This window comes from Diospyros lotus, chromosome 12 (genome assembly GCF_014633365.1).
Source record: "Diospyros lotus cultivar Yz01 chromosome 12, ASM1463336v1, whole genome shotgun sequence".
NCBI classification, from domain to species: domain Eukaryota; kingdom Viridiplantae; phylum Streptophyta; class Magnoliopsida; order Ericales; family Ebenaceae; genus Diospyros; species Diospyros lotus.
Genome location: NC_068349.1, coordinates 34723254 through 34740442, shown reverse-complemented (window position 1 = coordinate 34740442; position 17189 = coordinate 34723254). Strand labels below are relative to the sequence as shown.

The window sequence follows — 17189 nt, the reverse complement described above, 5'->3', positions numbered from 1 at the left end:
AAAAGAATTACACCACTACAGAGAAAGAGTTACTAGCAGTTGTCTTTGCCCTGGACAAGTTCCGATCTTACCTCGTAGGGTCACTAGTGATCATTTTTACTGATCACGCTGCTCTGAAGTATTTGTTCACAAAGCAAGATGCAAAACCCCGTCTGCTCCGATGGATCTTACTCCTGCAAGAGTTCAACATTGAAATCAGAGACAAGAAGGGAGTAGAAAATGTGGTGGTTGACCATTTGTCAAGGATTCCAAGTCAAGATCTCACACAATTTGATGAACCAATTCATGACAGTTTCCCTGATGAGCAACTGTTTGAAGTGAATGTTATTCGTGCATCATCTGTTGTCCCTTGGTATGCTGACATTGCGAACTACCTGGCAACTGGTCTGATCCCAGACCATTGGAGTAAGCAAGATAGGCATAAATTTTTCAGAAAAGTCAGAACCTTCTTTTGGGATGAGCCCTACCTCTTCAAGTATTGTCCTGATCAAATCATCCGTAGATGCATACCCGATCATGAGCAACAAAGTGTCATCAATTTCTGTCATACTCTTGCATGTGGAGGCCATTTTTCTGTCAAGAAAACAGTTGCAAAAATTTTTCAGAGTGGATTTTATTGGCCGACATTGTTCAAGGATGTGTACAAGTTCTGTTCAAATTGTGATCGATGTCAAAGGTTAGGAAGTCTGTCAAGGAGAAACATGATGCCATTACATCCGATCCAAGTGTTAGAAGTTTTTGACTGTTGGGGTATGGATTTTATGGGCCCATTTGTCAATTCATTTGGTCATGAATATATCTTACTTGCTGTTGACTATGTGTCCAAATGGGTAGAAGCAATCCCGGCCAGAACAAATGACCATAGGACTGTCGTGAAATTTTTGAAAGAAAACATATTCAGTCGATTTGGGATGCCACGAGCAATCATCAGTGATGGGGGTTCCCATTTTTGTAATAAAGTTGTGGCATGATTAATGAATAAATATGGTGTACTGCATAAGGTTGCAACACCATACCATCCCCAAACCAATGGTCAAGCCGAGCTAGCCAATAGGGAGATTAAGCGCATATTGGAAAAGACTGTTGCTGCTAATCGTAAGGATTGGTCCTTAAGACTAGTAGACGCTCTTTGGGCATACAGGACAGCTTACAAAACAATTTTGGGAATGTCTCCCTATAGGCTAGTATACGGTAAATCTTGTCATCTGCCGGTGGAAATTGAGCATAAAGCATATTGGGCAATTCATAAGATCAACAAGAGTCTAACTGAAGCAGGCTTATCCAGGAAGCTCCAATTGAATGAACTTGAGGAAATTCGGAATGAAGCATTTGAAAATGCACGATTGGCCAAGGTTCGCATGAAAGAGTTACATGATCGGCACATCATTCGAAAAAGCTTTCAGGTAGGGCAACAGGTACTCTTGTACGATTCTCGATTGCATCTATTCCCAGGAAAATTGAAGTCTCGATGGGTCGGCCCTTTTGTAATCAAGTTCATCTCAGGATATGGGTCATTTGAGATAGAAAATCCGGAGTCAGGACAGCTTCTAACAGTCAATGGTCATAGGTTGAAACCATACCAGGGTAGTGTTGAGGAGAATGAAGGAGTTGTGGATTTGGATGATCCACCATCATCTGATGAATAAGGGAAGTTTCATGTCGTCTGGGAATCTGACGTTAAAAGACCACCTTTCCATTTAGGTTAAATGGATGTTTATAGATCTGAAAAAAAAAAAATAAAAAAAAATAAAAAAAAAATAATAATAATAATAATAAAGAAGTATATATATAAGTTGTTCATTTTCTGCATTACTTAATTAACTTTGATTCAAATAGTGTTTCTCTGTATGCAGTCTAAATAAAAATTTTTCCATACGAGTTCATGTATTGAAGACCGTCAGGTATGCCTATCTTCTATCCTTTTATTGCCGATTGAGGACAATGCGCAATTTAAGTTGGGGGGTAAGGTGTACTTATTGATTTATTAGTGAAATAATTTTGATTGACTTGATAATATTGTCTTGTGTGATATATATGATTTTATTGGGCCCCTACTAAAAAAAAAAATAAAAAAAAAAAAATTTACCAAAAAAAAAAAAAAAAAAATTAAAAAAAAAAAATTTGAATTGAGAGAGACAGAATTGACGCTGGTGGTAGCTATCTTTTCTTGGGCAGTGCAATCACACTGCCCTATAAAGGATAAGGCACACTGCCAAATGTTGAAAAATGAGGCACCAAGCGTTGAAAAAGAGACGCCAAGCCTGACCCTGTAATTGTGACATGTCTCGACTCGAGTGTAGAATAGTGATGACCGTTGCTCTATAAGAGACTCCATATCTGTATGAGGCAAGTCACCCTTCTTGAGCTCAATCTTCTCTCCTTTGTGTTATCCTCCGATCAGGTACTCTCATCCCTTTTGCAAAGTTTATAGTTCTTTACTTTCTTTTCAGTATAGTTATTTAAAAAAAAAAAAAAAATGGATTTTTATCTCTCAAAAATTCACAAATACTATCCATCTCTCCCACAGAATGATTTGAAAAAGATTTATGCTGCTAGGTGTGAAAGACTTAGGCTGTTGATGCATAATAACATTCCTGAAGATATTCGTTGGCTGATCGAAGCAAAAGTTCGATTAGCTGGTGAAACTTCACCGAGTTTTAAGCACTTTCCAGGTTTAGGGAAGAGTAGTTTTTCGAAGAAAAGAAGAGCGAAAAGAGTGAATGGTTGTTACAAATGTGCTCGATGGACCTGTAACACACGATGCAAATCTGTGGGGTTTACGTCCATAAATCGAGAAGATAAAATTAGTTTCATAAAGGATGGACTGAGTAAGGAGTCTTTGGATGATATCCGATTGACTCTTGAGACGCATCCATGTGGAATAGTGCAAAGAGAACTTCTTGCTTTATGGACCCAGTTCAGAAGTGACCACCAACGCTATAGTCTTGGGAATCTGACTAAAAACGACCCTGTTTGCCAATCTATAAGAAAATTGGATGGGAAGCTTATCCCCGCTTCATAGAAAGTGTTTAAGCCGTTTCTGGACGTAAAACCAGAGGAAGATGTGAGCCACAATCACAACTACTTATACATACGCATGATTTTTGTTTGTATTTATTTCTTGTTGAATTGTTGTATAGCTACTTTTGATCGCTAAATCTCTTTCCAGGGCATACAAAAGGAACAAACATGGAAGGTCAGTTAGTTCGTCGAATCAAAACCATATGTGTACTTTGTGGCTCTCAACTTGGGAGTGATATTTGTTACGCACTTGCAGCAAGCGAACTAGGCAAAAAATTAGGAGAGAAAAAAATTAATTTGGTATATGGAGGGGGAAGTCGTGGATTGAATGGTTATGTTTCACAAGCTGTACATCTTGGAAATTCATCTGTGGTAGGTGTAATGCCATTCCCTTTAGCTGAACCACATATTTCTGGGATTACACGCGGTCAACTTATAGAAACGACTTCTATGTCTGAGCGTATGGCTTGTAAGATTTATCAGTCAGACGCCTTCATTGCTTTACCAGGAGGTTTTGGAACACTTGAAGAAATGTTTTGTATAATCTCCTGGGCCAAGAGTAATCTCCATACCAAACCCATTGGACTTTTAAATGTTAACAATTTTTTTGATGGGTTGCTCTCTTTTCTTGATCAGGCTGTGGATCAAAAGTTCATTTCTCTTTCAGCAAGAAAGATTCTCATTTCCGCATCCACCATTGATGAGCTGCTAGAAAAATTACACACTTATGTTCCACAGCACGATCCTTATGAGCCTTGGATAGACTGGTCTAAGGCAATTAGTAACAAGCGCCAAAGGGGTCCGATTAATTTAGATTTATCACTGTGAGAAATGCTCTTTATTAAGATGGCTGAGTAAGGAGTACTTTTTGTACTCTTGAGACGCATTTTAAGTATTGAACAACTTGCAGGATTTTTCTTGGTTGTGTTCTTAATAAAAAAAAAAAAAAAAAAAAAACTGTGGAATGTTGTTAGGCAAAGTCTTTGATAAGATGGCTGAGTAAGGAGTACTTTTTGTACTCTTGAGACGCATTTTTTTTATCTTATGACTTGCATGGAATTTTTATTTTGGTGTGAAAATATAAATATATATATATATATGGTATGCTCATTTGTTGTTTAAGTTTTAGCAGTTCACAGCAAATCTATGGACTTGTGGAGTTACAGGTATTCCTAACAACCCTAGTTTATTACTGCAATTCAAGTTGGGGGGTGTAAGGTCTAATTATGAATTATCTGGTTCATATTTAACTGTGAGTTTGCTATTGCTAGTTTGTAGTATTGTGTGATTTTGATTATCTTTATCTGCTCTTATTAAAAAAATAAAAAATAATAATAATAAAAAAAAAATTATGTGTTTTAAATAATGCTATTCCTAAAGCTTGAAGTTATGCACTGATAGCCGGTTAAGTTTGCAATACAAAACATGAATGCATTGATTTCTTATTTGAAAACGTATATGCATTAGAATAAGTAATTTGCATTCATCGGGGATTCAAAATTTAAAAATTAGTTATCGGTCATAAAGTCAAAGGTAACAGTAATTAGCTGATTAGTACACTGTATGATCTCTCAACAAAAGTGGAGACTATTACCCAAGTGAGTGTTTGAGCCTAATAACCGTTAATTCTGAGTGAAATAACACTTACTCTAAATATGCTTTATTGTTTATCTTATCTTTTCAATGGCTTCAAAACATCAATTCGCATTGAATGTCTAGTATGATAACGGATAAGTTTGACTGGTTTCAAACTCTGAATTAGATGACTGAGTATCATCGTTTTGTAGAAGCATGATAGGGGGATCAATTTCTTTCATTTTGAGCTTATTAAACCTTTTTCTTTCTTTAAATTAACCTCCTTTGGTAGCCCTTTTGAGCCATTTGTAGTACAACTTTCTTCGCTACCTTCGTTTTACCCAAAACAATATGAATTTTGACCAACCTGGTGTGTTTTTGGGAATTAATCTGTCTATCTATTTTCATATTTAAAGAGAAAGAAAAAGAGAAAAAGAGAGAAAAAAAAAAAAAAGAGAAAAAAAAAGAAAGAAAAAAAAAAAGTGAAAAAAAATGGGGCAACTTCTCTTAGCTATTCAGCATAACTGCTTAAAAAAAAAAAAAAAAAAATCCCGACACACACACTTTCCATAATCTACATTTTCTTTGACAACCCGTATTAACCTCATAGCCCCATTACAACCCAGTCTGGTCCCATTTTATGCTATAAATCATGTGATCTCAGAATTCGAGTTTGGAGTAGGGAATCATGTTTAAATTCAGAAGTTACTCATCTAGAGCATTATTGCAATCATGAAGCTATATCAATTTCCTTGTTCTTTCATGAAAATACGTTCCTTGTATTTGGGATGACACTGAGTTTTGAACTTGTTCTGCATTTACTCTTATAACGGTGCACCCCCTTGTGTGTACACCTGAGAAATCCTTTTTATTGGAGGGAAAATCCATAGTGAGATTTGAGTCAAAACTTCAAGAGAGTAAGTCTGTGTGTTGGTCATCCTAATTGCTATTCCTGAGATTGTATGATCTTTAACCAAAAATCTGATTTAGAATGCTAAATTATTTATTCAATTTTATGCATTTCGATTTCAAATTTGAAATTTTTACATTCATACAGTTATTAAAACTTGGCATGTGTATAGTCTGATTGCTAAGGGACTAGCAATGTTTAAGTTGGGGGTATGATTAGTGGTTAATTTTGTAAAAATTTTGTTATAATTATACCCTTCTTTTGATCTTAAAAATGGTTTAAATAGATATTAATATATATTTTATGGTTATATGCAAGTTTAAATTGAAAAATGAATTAAATGAAATTTTAAAGTAAAATTTAATAATAATAATAATAATATATAAAATTATATATAATACATATACATCATTATATGCATGCATGTAATATATATATATAATATAATCTAATATATATATATGTGTGCCATGTGTAATACATATATATAATATATAATTTATTAATAACATTAAATTATTTTTTTTTTAGGCATGAAGAATTCAAGCCCATGAAGATTTAAAGTCCATGAAAACATCAAATCCATGAAAAAATCAAACCCATGAAGAAATCAAGCCCATGAAGATTTAAAGTCCATGAAGACATCAAATCCATGAAGAAATCAAGCCCATGAAAAATTCAAATCCATGAAGAATTCAAGCCCATGAAGAATTAAGGCCCAATTTGAGCAACCCATGGAAGATATTATTTGGAGAAGACCCAAGGATTATTTTTAATCATAATAAAGATTAAAAAACCAATTTATAGAAATCTATTTTTATTTTTTATGTGAGAGCTTTATTAGGTATGTTTTTTAGCTAAAATCCATTTAACTATTAGGTGGATATTATAGCTAAAATCCATTTAACTTTATGAGTGCTTTATTAGGTATGTATTTTAGCTAAAATCCATTTAATATTAGGTGTGTATTATAGCTAAAATCCATTTAACTTTAAGTGTGTGAGTGCCCATTAGATATAATTATGTCTAATTGAATAATTGAAATTGTGTGGTTTGTATTGCATCTTGTGGCCTATAAATAGCTCACTTGATTGCATTTGTAAGTGTGATTATTATTCTTGAATCAAAGTTTAGTTATTTCCTTAGAATTCTCTCTTTGAGAATTGCTTTTGTTCTCTCTCATTTTCTTTAGTATTTTCTCTTGTGATCTTACTACCTTCATTTCTTTCTTCTTTTAAATTCTTATGTCATTTATTATTACTTTATTATTCACCGCCTAAATGGACGGTTAGTTTATGCCTTTAAATTTCTGTAATTTTTATTCTTGTATTTTAATTGTTCACCGCCTAAATGGACGGTTAGTTTATGCCTTTAAATTCTTGCAATTTTAATTCTTGTATTTTAATTATCTACCGCCTAAATGGCCGGTTAGTTTCTTCTATTTTAATTCCTGTCATTTAAATTCTGTCATTTAAATTCTGTTATTTAAATTATGTCATTTAAATTCCTGTCAATTAATTTAATGGAGATGAGTAGCTAAATCTAATCTTGGGTTAAGGCAAGGACAGTGTCCAACGCTAATGATTCCCAAATAAAGTTACGCTTTAAATGAGTAACATTAGTTTAAACTTCAATATGAGTGTGTTTTGATTATTGAAAAATCACTAGGTTTGGATTGGAGCGTAAGCCTAACTTAGAGCTTTCATGTCATGCATGAGAGTTACTAGAACTGGAAACGCTATCATACCCAAACCCGGATGATTAATTTAGTTGTTTTGTGTATTAATTGTAATTGAATTTATGGTAGTTTCTTAACTTAGAATCCCGCATATCATGTATGGGGATTGCTGAAACTAGAGCTATCATTATCTTTAATTGCATTTAATAACAAACCCTCATATCTGAAATTAAATTAATGTTGCTAATCTTTTATGCTTAAATTTGGGAATCAACGGGTTGGCACTGAAATTGTCTTAACTCAAGTACTATCCAATTTCATATTCTCACGTTCAGTATTTATTTCAACTTCTGTCTTGTTTTATTTTCTAGTATTTGTTATCTAAAAAAAATCATAAAAAATCATGTTATCCATCCTCTAAATGCGTGTGTGTGTGTGTGACATTCTTTTTCTTTTGCCATAAATAAATCTCTCAGTGGACGACCTGGACTTATCCAGAAAGTATAAATTTAAATTTGGACTACAACTGCACTCGTACACTGACGAGTATAAACCTCTCGCCTAAATAAATAAAAAAAAATAAAAAATTTTTATTGTGTTTTGTTTTGTGTTTTAAATGCAGGGTGAGAGTGCAGTCAGTACCCCAGCTTTTACAACTTCTACTTAAATAATTACATTTTTATGACAATTTTGCCCTTATTTTTAGTAAAGAATTACCCTCTTGTCTACGCAATCATGGGTTTTTCTTTTCCACCGCCATCTCCATTTTCAAATCTCTTCCTCTCTCTCGTCATCTTTCTCTCTCTCTATACTTTAATTAATTTTTTTATAACACTTGAAAGTTATACATATACACTAATTAATTTTTAAATTATCATTCTATAACTACTAAGGGTATTATGGACAATTATACAAAAATAAGTTATTTTACAGCTTATGGTATCAAACACCATAACTACTTAACTACAACTTCTAAGAAGCTGCAGCAAACAGGTTCACAACTTATTCTAAGTTTTAGAAGTTATAATCTAAGAAGCTATAAGCTATAATTTCTTTAATTAAGCTACAACAAACGGGCCCAATATGTTCAGAAGGTTTACACAACTATTATTGTTTTGCATAATTTTGAAGAGGGAAACAAAAGGCAAGGCTGGAATAAATAGGTGGAGTCCAGACAAGTTTAAACAGAGTAAAAGACATGCATTTCCATGTCAGCCCCACCAAGTTGTCAGAAAACAATCCCACATGCCACAGGTTGGTAACAAAGAATAATTTTAAAAAGTAAATCATGCAAGAAAAGCATCGACTACAAACTTTAGGTCAATCAGATTTCTAATCAAAATAACACTGCCATCTAACAACTGGAATGATTTTGCCTATTCTTGTCTGAACACGATATACTTTTTCGGTTGTAGACATCAAAACTTCTAACAGTGTTCTTTCACAATAAAATAAAACTATCTTAACCTAGTATTCAATTTAATACAACAATATTTAGATGCATAATCAATATCAAAAGAATAAGGAAAAACAAGTATAAAAGTCCAGCAAATTGGAAGATGAGATCAGAATCTTTCAGTTTAGTACACAGAATGCTTACTCTTGTAATCATTCCATGTTCCATGGGAAAACAAACCGAGTAGACCAAGATATACAGAGTTCTCAGTTCCTTCAAGCTGCAGTTAGTCAAAAAAAAACATGTATTAGATGATGATTCCAAAATATTTCTGCCACAAAATTTGCTGTCAATAACTGTGCGGACATTCAACCTGTCACATACTTAGGCTACTAGACCTTTACAAAATAAAGGGAATTAACATAGCTGGAGGAATGTTCCAGTAATGCAAGTTATACTAGTGTATTAGAGATTGGTAACCGTTTTTGGCGCCAATCTGTAGCTGAGGGCAGTATAAGAGGAACTGACCCAGCCATTTCAAACCATGACAATTATATAGAAGCAATTCAAATTCCCTCCTCTCTCTCTCTCTCTCTCTCTCTCTCTCTCTCGAATTTTCCCCCTCAATTCTCTAATTCTTATCCCTCTCATTTTCCCCACCAAATTTCCTTCTCAAATAGCTGAGAATTCTCCTGTCAAATCTAGGATCTGACACAACCATAAGAAGTTCAACAAAAATGATTGAATGAAAATAAACTTGTATAACTTGTATAGTACACGATCATAAATGAGAAACAACAGGATAGAACAAGAGCAGACTGAGAACACCAAGAATTGAACAGAATCATGCATGTGCATGCGAGGAGACATGCATAGATGGAAGCTTCCTAAGTTAACAAATGCGCATGCTCAAACTTATCAAAAACAAGCAAGCACATAAGAGAAGGTAAGAAACAAAACACAAAAAGAGAAAGAAAAATGAAAACTCGCCCACCCAGTTCATCTCGTGTACTTTCACTTTCCCCTATCTTGTCCAGCTCTCGAGCATTTCAAACTCATTCAGTATTTATCCTTTCAAAACACATTCAGCACAGATTGAATGATCAATACAATCCTATTTGACCAAATGATTGAATGATCAATACAATCCTATTTGACAGCACCCTAGCCTGTAGACTAACACATCCATGTTTTGTCCTCCAAAGTACAACGTTGCGTGACCTATACCACCAAGGTTAAGGCAACAAAAAGATCTACTTAATTCAAGTTTTAGCTTTGAATAAACAGGAAATGGTATATAGTTCATAAAACCAAACCAGACATTATACTGGTGCAGCTAACAGTTGAAGTTGAGTCTTTGATCTGGTGGTTCAACCACTATTATAAGGATAACATGTTTTGCTAAATTAGAAAGTTACTTAACTTGCAGTCAACTTACACAAAAAGGTACATGCCTTAGTGGGTTGTGCTGCTAATGCCACACAAGTGCCTGTGTTTCAAACTTCCAGCAGAAAACATTTAAACTTCAAAGGGAAAATTACAATATCTTATTTAACAAGTCACCGTCACTGCACATGAATTCCAACAGTACATTCAAAAAAGCATTAATGCCATCTTGAATCTGAATGTCAAATTTAAAAGTTGCTATTATCGCCCAGGTTTTCAAATTAAAAATGCCTTAGGCCTTTATCTAATGGTAATAATCATTGGATTGGACACATTAACAAGCAGTTTCCTAGTTGCATCAGTTCAACTGACAAGACTAGTTTAGTTTTGACTTCTGGTAAGCATGCTCCTAACTGCCACTACATTATTCTCTCATCAGCCACCTCGAGCAACTTCAAACACCTGCACGTCCAATGTTAGCCCCATCATTTTGCTTTTTCCATAATGAAGTTACCCCGCACAGTCTAATACCTGACCACTAGCACCAGTGACCACCATTTTGCCATTTATTCAGACCCCTTGAATGCGAGGCAATACAAAAAACTGTCTTTAAGCAGATATAGCCAAGTCCTAGCTACTAAAATTAACTTTCATTATACAAGCACTCGCCTTCTCTCTGTTTCCTAGAACAAAGGAGGTATTCAACACCCACCCACCCCAAATGAACACCTAAATTGATATTGCATTTTCTTGGTTTCTTCAGGATCCAATGTAAACACTCAGACAACAACAGTGGCTCAACTCTAACACCACAAGCAAAAAATAAAAATCTTGTCCTTTCCTTTTCCCTTTTATTTATTTTCTTCCTCGTCTATTAATTTCATGACAAATCAACAGTGCATAAACACTTAGCATAAAGAAAAGAATGCCTTTAAATTATTGATCAAGAAATTTGCATCAAGATTGAAGAAAGCTTAGGCGAAGTGAGAGAGAAAGGACATTATATATTCATGCATAGTAGTGAGATTTTCCAAATTTAATATGAAAAACTCAACCAAGAACTCCACATGTGGATTGAGTAATTCCCTTAATACTTCGTTGAAGACATTACTTCCATCACAGCTGGTCCCAGGTCTAGATGCATAAAGAAGGTTGCATTAAGTAACTGGCATCCAATATAAAACTATTGAATCTTTGAACATTGATTCTAGGCATAAGAAGATTGGCAGCTAGAGTTCATATATCCATTCCCGTGTAAATGGATTTAAAACTTGGTTGTTGTGTTAATAAGAAAACCCAATCAAGAGAACTACTATACACTAAACTAACTCATCATAGATCATAGAGCTATAATGTTTTGACTCTTTGAAATTGAATGATGGGAGGAAGTAACATGAACAATCACAAAGACAGAGATGTAGAAACATGGATAATTTAGTTTGAAATGAAGCATAAAGGTAAAAATGAGATGTAATGAACTAGACCAGGGAATTAAAATTACTTTTAATTGAGTGTAGTACAGCATAAGAAATATAATAGTTATCCCACAGAATATTGGTTGTCCAACTGAAACAAAATTCATATGACTTGAGCTTCTCAAAAGGTCCATGGGAAAAGTACTTAAAATGTAATAGATGATGAAATAAATATAGCAAACCAGTCTAAGTAGCTCATTGGAAGTACAACCAATTAAGTTGTAGCAATATCTTGGAGATTCGGCCTGGGATGGCATGTGACTGTCAATACATAGCAATTGAAGGGAAGACCAATTTGTTCCATTTGCTCTATGTTTTAGCTTCATCACAACCAATCCTAGTACTTAACAAAGCATCTATTCCTTTATTCAAATATATCGCAAACATGACATTGCTTGCAATACCTCTCTTATTTCCTCCCCTTGGCTGTGCAAGATGAGTTCTTCATATATTTTGCTGAATGCTGATGCATCAGTTGCACACCTTGGGCACTTTCCTTGTGAATTTATTATTTATGTCTCGCAAAATAAAATAGTTTCACAATTAGCAATGGTCTTAATGAATTTGAACAATCCCTTGGCATAGGAGTAGGACTTTGACTTACATTGTATCCCAAGTAACCCCAAGTCACCAAGGTCCGGTAACTAATCAGTCAACCTAATGGTCCTAATCTCGTATATAATGGCCTGAGCGACTGGCAGCTCAATTATCGCATTAATTGGGACAGGGATGCCAACTGACGGAATAAACACCTAACTTCACAGGTTTAAACTAGATTTATGATGCATCAACGGAATGACAAAAACTTAAAACAAACGAATTGCGATGCACATTTTGCAAATAAAACAAAACGGACTAGAGTTTAATTACATAAATAATGTTCATAGTGGATGCATTTCGACCTCACGAAGATTGGGAACGGCTAGGATCTCGGAAAAGGCGAAGAGATGGGGATGCGAAGTGGCTTCAACGATGACGTTCAAGAGAGACGCGCCCTTCTGGGTCGACGCTTGCTTGACGAAGAACTCGATGTGCTCTGCTTGCTTTTGTTCGATGTCCATCTTTGAATCACTGGGATGTAAAATAGCTCAGGTCTGAAAATGGTTAGAGATCATTGACTTGTGCGAAGGACAAAACTAGAGTTTTAGCTTGAGATTGGATTTCTATGGAGAGTCAGGGATCCATCGGTGGTGAATTTGAGATTAGGGCTCTAAAAGGTTTACAAATTTGAGAAATTTTGTTGAACTTATGCTCTTGCGTTCTGGTCACTTCACTTCCCCTCTCTCTCTCTCCTTAGTGACATCCTTTTTTTAAATAATAAAATAAATGATAAATTATCTTGTATTTTTTAAATTAAAGTTTAAATTTTAAATTCAATTTATTTGTCGTATGACCCGAACCATAGAGAAAAAGTTTAATCTTTTATATTACGAGATTAATATATGACGTTTGATCCATAATGTATAATAATATCAATATTTTATATATTAACTATTAAAATTTATTGTTTTAATCATTAGATTGATTAAGAATGTGTTTGATAGTATGAAAAATACATAAAAAATGTCACATTCAATAAATTGAATTCCATTTTTAGTGTTTGACATATTATATTTTTCATGGAATTGAATTTCATAATACAATCATTAAAGCATATTTTTGCCTCTTTTTAATGGAAAATTCCATCTAAGGGGAGATGATTTTTGTTTTCCATATAAGTTGAAAAATGATTTCATTTCCACCTAAATGCTATCAAACACACCCTAAGAATAAATAAAGTTATTATTTATGCTACATAAAAAAGAAAAAATGTTATGTTATAAAAAAATCACGTCAACGAGGCATATAATATTAAAATTTACCTTGACAAGGGAAAATACCAAATTACTCATAGATTAAAAAAAAAATCCTAAATCCCAAACATCTAAATATATGAATTACTAACCTAAAAAATGCTACATTCTTATATTTTCAATCACAAAATATAATAGAACTATTCTCTATTTTTTATCTTTGTTGAACTCGATTTCATCCTCTTTCACTCTCTTGTTTATATCTTATTTTGTGTTACAGGATACAAATTTAAAATAATAATTTTTAATAATTTGGATAAGAAAATTTGACATTTTACATATTAGAAATTAAATGTTATATTTTTTAATTGCTAATAAAGTATAACAAACCAATCAATCTATTCAAATACTCCCAACTAGGCATTCACATAATGTGTTACTTATGGATACGGGTTCATTCATACATGCACTAATGTTCCATCACGTAATGTGTTACTTATGGATACGGGTTCATTCATACATGTGATAATGTTCCATCACAGTAAGGACTTAAAGTAGCAATTTTTATTATTTGAGTTATCAAATCTTTACGTTTTGTATATCACTGACTAAATCCCATATTTTATAATCATTAAATGGAGTCATATGTATTAAACTAAAAATTTATTATCAAGAATTTAACAGATCAAATATTAGAATAATTTAAGAACTAGTGTTAAATTTGTGCAGGGAGTGTAATCACAATAGATTTATAAATTAAAAAAAAAAAAGCTAAACCCGATATTTTAAATGACTCTAGCAGGATTGATATTCGTAATTCTTTTTTTTTCTTTTAATACTCAACCTTTCACCAAAATTTAAGTTTAATTAATTGTTCACCATTCAATGTGCTAATGAAGAACACCTGTAACACCCCAGTCTCTTTAGGGCGTTATATCATATGCTGTAATTTTTTTTTTTATATACATAAATCAAACTAAAATCCTTAACACATTCGTATAATATCAATTCCTAAAATTAATATTAAGAAAATGAAATTAATAATTATCAGTTGAATAAGATCAAAACCTAAAAAAAACTTTAGTAACGAATCATAACGTCCACGAATTTATACATATTACTTAATCAGCACAACATTACAATAATTGAAATAAAGTAAATCAATTAAACATGATAACTTGTCCTGGCCTTGGCTTAGGACCCATCACAATCTCCATCATGCTCACGTGTCGATTACTCATTTGCCCTTCCGACTGCTCAACTCACATAGAATGTGGAATATTCTAAGGACATACGTCAAATATTAGAAGATGAATCTTCTAGGTAAGGGTTAAAATGACAGTTACATGAATGCATGATACAATAACGCGAATGAACATGTGCCCTAATGCAACTTTCCTGGCCCACCAGCCGGGCACAAAACCCTAGACAGAATCCCAACCTTCTTTCAGGATAATCCTAACGTTGTTCCATCATTTGTCCTTAGGGAATTTACGACTACACTATCAAGGCGACATCCAGACCCGACACGAATATCAATATGCCAATAATATCGTGCCATGCATAAATTATAATACATCGATGCAATAATACATGTATAAATATGATAAGATACTCATATAATACAAATAACTTAGCCATTTTCATGACTATCATCCTCAATATAACATGTATAAGTTTTAGGGGTAAAACCACTCACCTTGAACATAAATTCGACTTATCTCGAAATATGTGTCAAACTAAAAAATCGTGCGAATCCTCAAACTCCTTGGCCAATCACTTCCTGGCCAATAATTTCCAACTAAAATCAATAACATTATTTTTCCATAATTTTTCTTAATTTTTCTCTATTTTTCATAGTCATAAATTCTTTCAAAATTCAAAATAAATACCTAATAAAGTAATTTATTCAATGGTTCTTCATGAAAATTCCTAACTAATCTCCATAAATTTTATAAGAATTTTCCAAAACCTCTTACTATTTTTCTCTAATTAAATTTCCTTTCAAAAATTCATAATAATTATTTTCTCCTGAAATTTTCCAAATAAAAATTCATAAACGTAAACTATTAATTTTTCTTGTATTTATAAATATTTTTCCATCTTATTTCTATTTTTAATCTATTTTCCTTTGTTTTTAGTATTTAAAAATAATAAAAATTATCTTCGGTCGTCTTCTTCGGCGCCGGCACACCAAAAAATTAAACTAACTATACCAAAAGATAGTTTATCTTGAGTCGATTACTTTGCCCAAATTTGCGTTTGAAACAACACTTGAAAGACTTATCCCCGAGTAAAAATCAGTCCGACTCCGACGAGATTCGGTTTTTTTCGGCGAAACTCCGATCACCCCTCAAATAAACTCCAAAATTTCTCAAAATCTCCATAAATGATCATCACCTTATGGGCAACAAAAGTTTTATGGTTTGGTGCCTCAATTTATTCAAAAATGATATCGATTTGAAGCTCAAATCTTGCAAAACTCTTAGCCACTATATATTATATTTATAGACAAATTCTAACCCCATAACGATGGATCTTGCTTCACCCAAAGTCACTAAGGCCTTCCCATGCCCTAGATTGGTCCAAAATGCACCGAAAGTTGCTTGAAAACTGATTTATCGAGGGTAAATTATGGTTGCTTTCAGCCAAAAATTTGGCCATTTTCAACCAAGCCAAGGCCGATTGTCGGCTAAGATTTATTCTGAGGCCTTACCCCGACGTTCCTTGCCAATTTCTTGGGTCTTCCGCCACTGAATTCGATGATGGGAAGGGTGGCCAAAAGCTTGGTCTACCATGACAGCCTCCAAGTTTTGAAAATTGCATTTTTGCCTTTTCATTTTGACTTCTTTACATTTTGGCCTTTCCATGAAGCTCCTGAACTTTCTATAACTTCTATTGAGTCCCTCAAGGTTTGAATTCTTCATTTCTTCCTCTAAGATTCTGAAAAAATGTCATTTTGACCTCTATCGGGCAAATTTGAGAAATTGCACTTAAGTCCGAATCTTCATTTTGATCGTAAATCATTTTATTTCTTTCTGAAACCATTGAAAGGCTGCTCTACATACTAAATATGAAATTTATTGGGATTTCGTTGACCTTTTGAGAATCTCCTACGATAATTCAGTTTTCAGCCAGAATCATAGTTATATTTTAGTTGTAGCGAAAATCATTCCTGATCCAATTTCTCTCGATACTAAAAATAATTTCTTGAGATTCTTAATAGGTATATGCCTATTTCCTTAGGTATATGAGCCCCTGGGCATTCCCTCTAGTCGATTCAGACATTTTCTTTGGCTATTATTATATTAATTTCCTTTGAAATCTCATATTTCTGATCCAAAAGTTTTTCGGGTATTATAACACCATTAATTCAATATACCGCTATTCAATGTACTAAAAAATAATTAATACATTAAATAGATTATCACATTTTTAGCAATTAAGTATCATGTTGAGTACGAAAGTGATTCAAACAAATATTTTAATTTTAATTTGATTTTTTAAATATTTTTTGAAAGTAATTTATTAAATATTTAATAAAGTATGATAATTTAAACTAAACAGGTAATATTTATAGAAGTTCAATTTATAACAAAATAATTATTTTATTTATGATTATATGGTAATACTAATTTGTTAATATGTTATATAATTATGAATATATAAATATTATAATTATAATAAGTTTATGTTATGAAATTCTAATCTCATAAGTTCATTTTTGCTCATATATTATATAATTTATAATATAAAAATATTATAATAAAAATAAAGCCTATTACATAATTAACATTGGAACAATAAATCATTAACCATATTTTATCAAACCAAAAATATATTGAAACATAAAAGGTAATATTGGATATGATGGAATTAAAGTGACATTTGAAGTAGAGTGACACATAATAGAGATGAAATCATCCTATATGGATTGACAAAAGATATCATGATA

General features: G+C 32.9%; 1 protein-coding gene across 3 annotated transcripts in view; it reads right to left on the bottom strand.

The window, feature by feature from the left end:
• The window catches only part of LOC127813982 (COP9 signalosome complex subunit 7-like), a 28596-nt gene extending 15881 nt beyond the window's left edge, over positions 1-12715 (bottom strand). For all 3 annotated transcript variants that reach the window (XM_052355177.1, XM_052355178.1, XM_052355176.1), the window contains exons 1-2: positions 12344-12715; positions 8785-8860 (exon numbers count right to left, since the gene is read on the bottom strand). In XM_052355177.1, coding sequence (XP_052211137.1) covers positions 8785-8860; positions 12344-12502 — 235 coding nt within the window. In that variant the 5' untranslated portion in view covers positions 12503-12715. The remainder of the gene's footprint in view (positions 1-8784; positions 8861-12343) is intronic.
• Positions 12716-17189: the final 4474 nt, after the last annotated feature.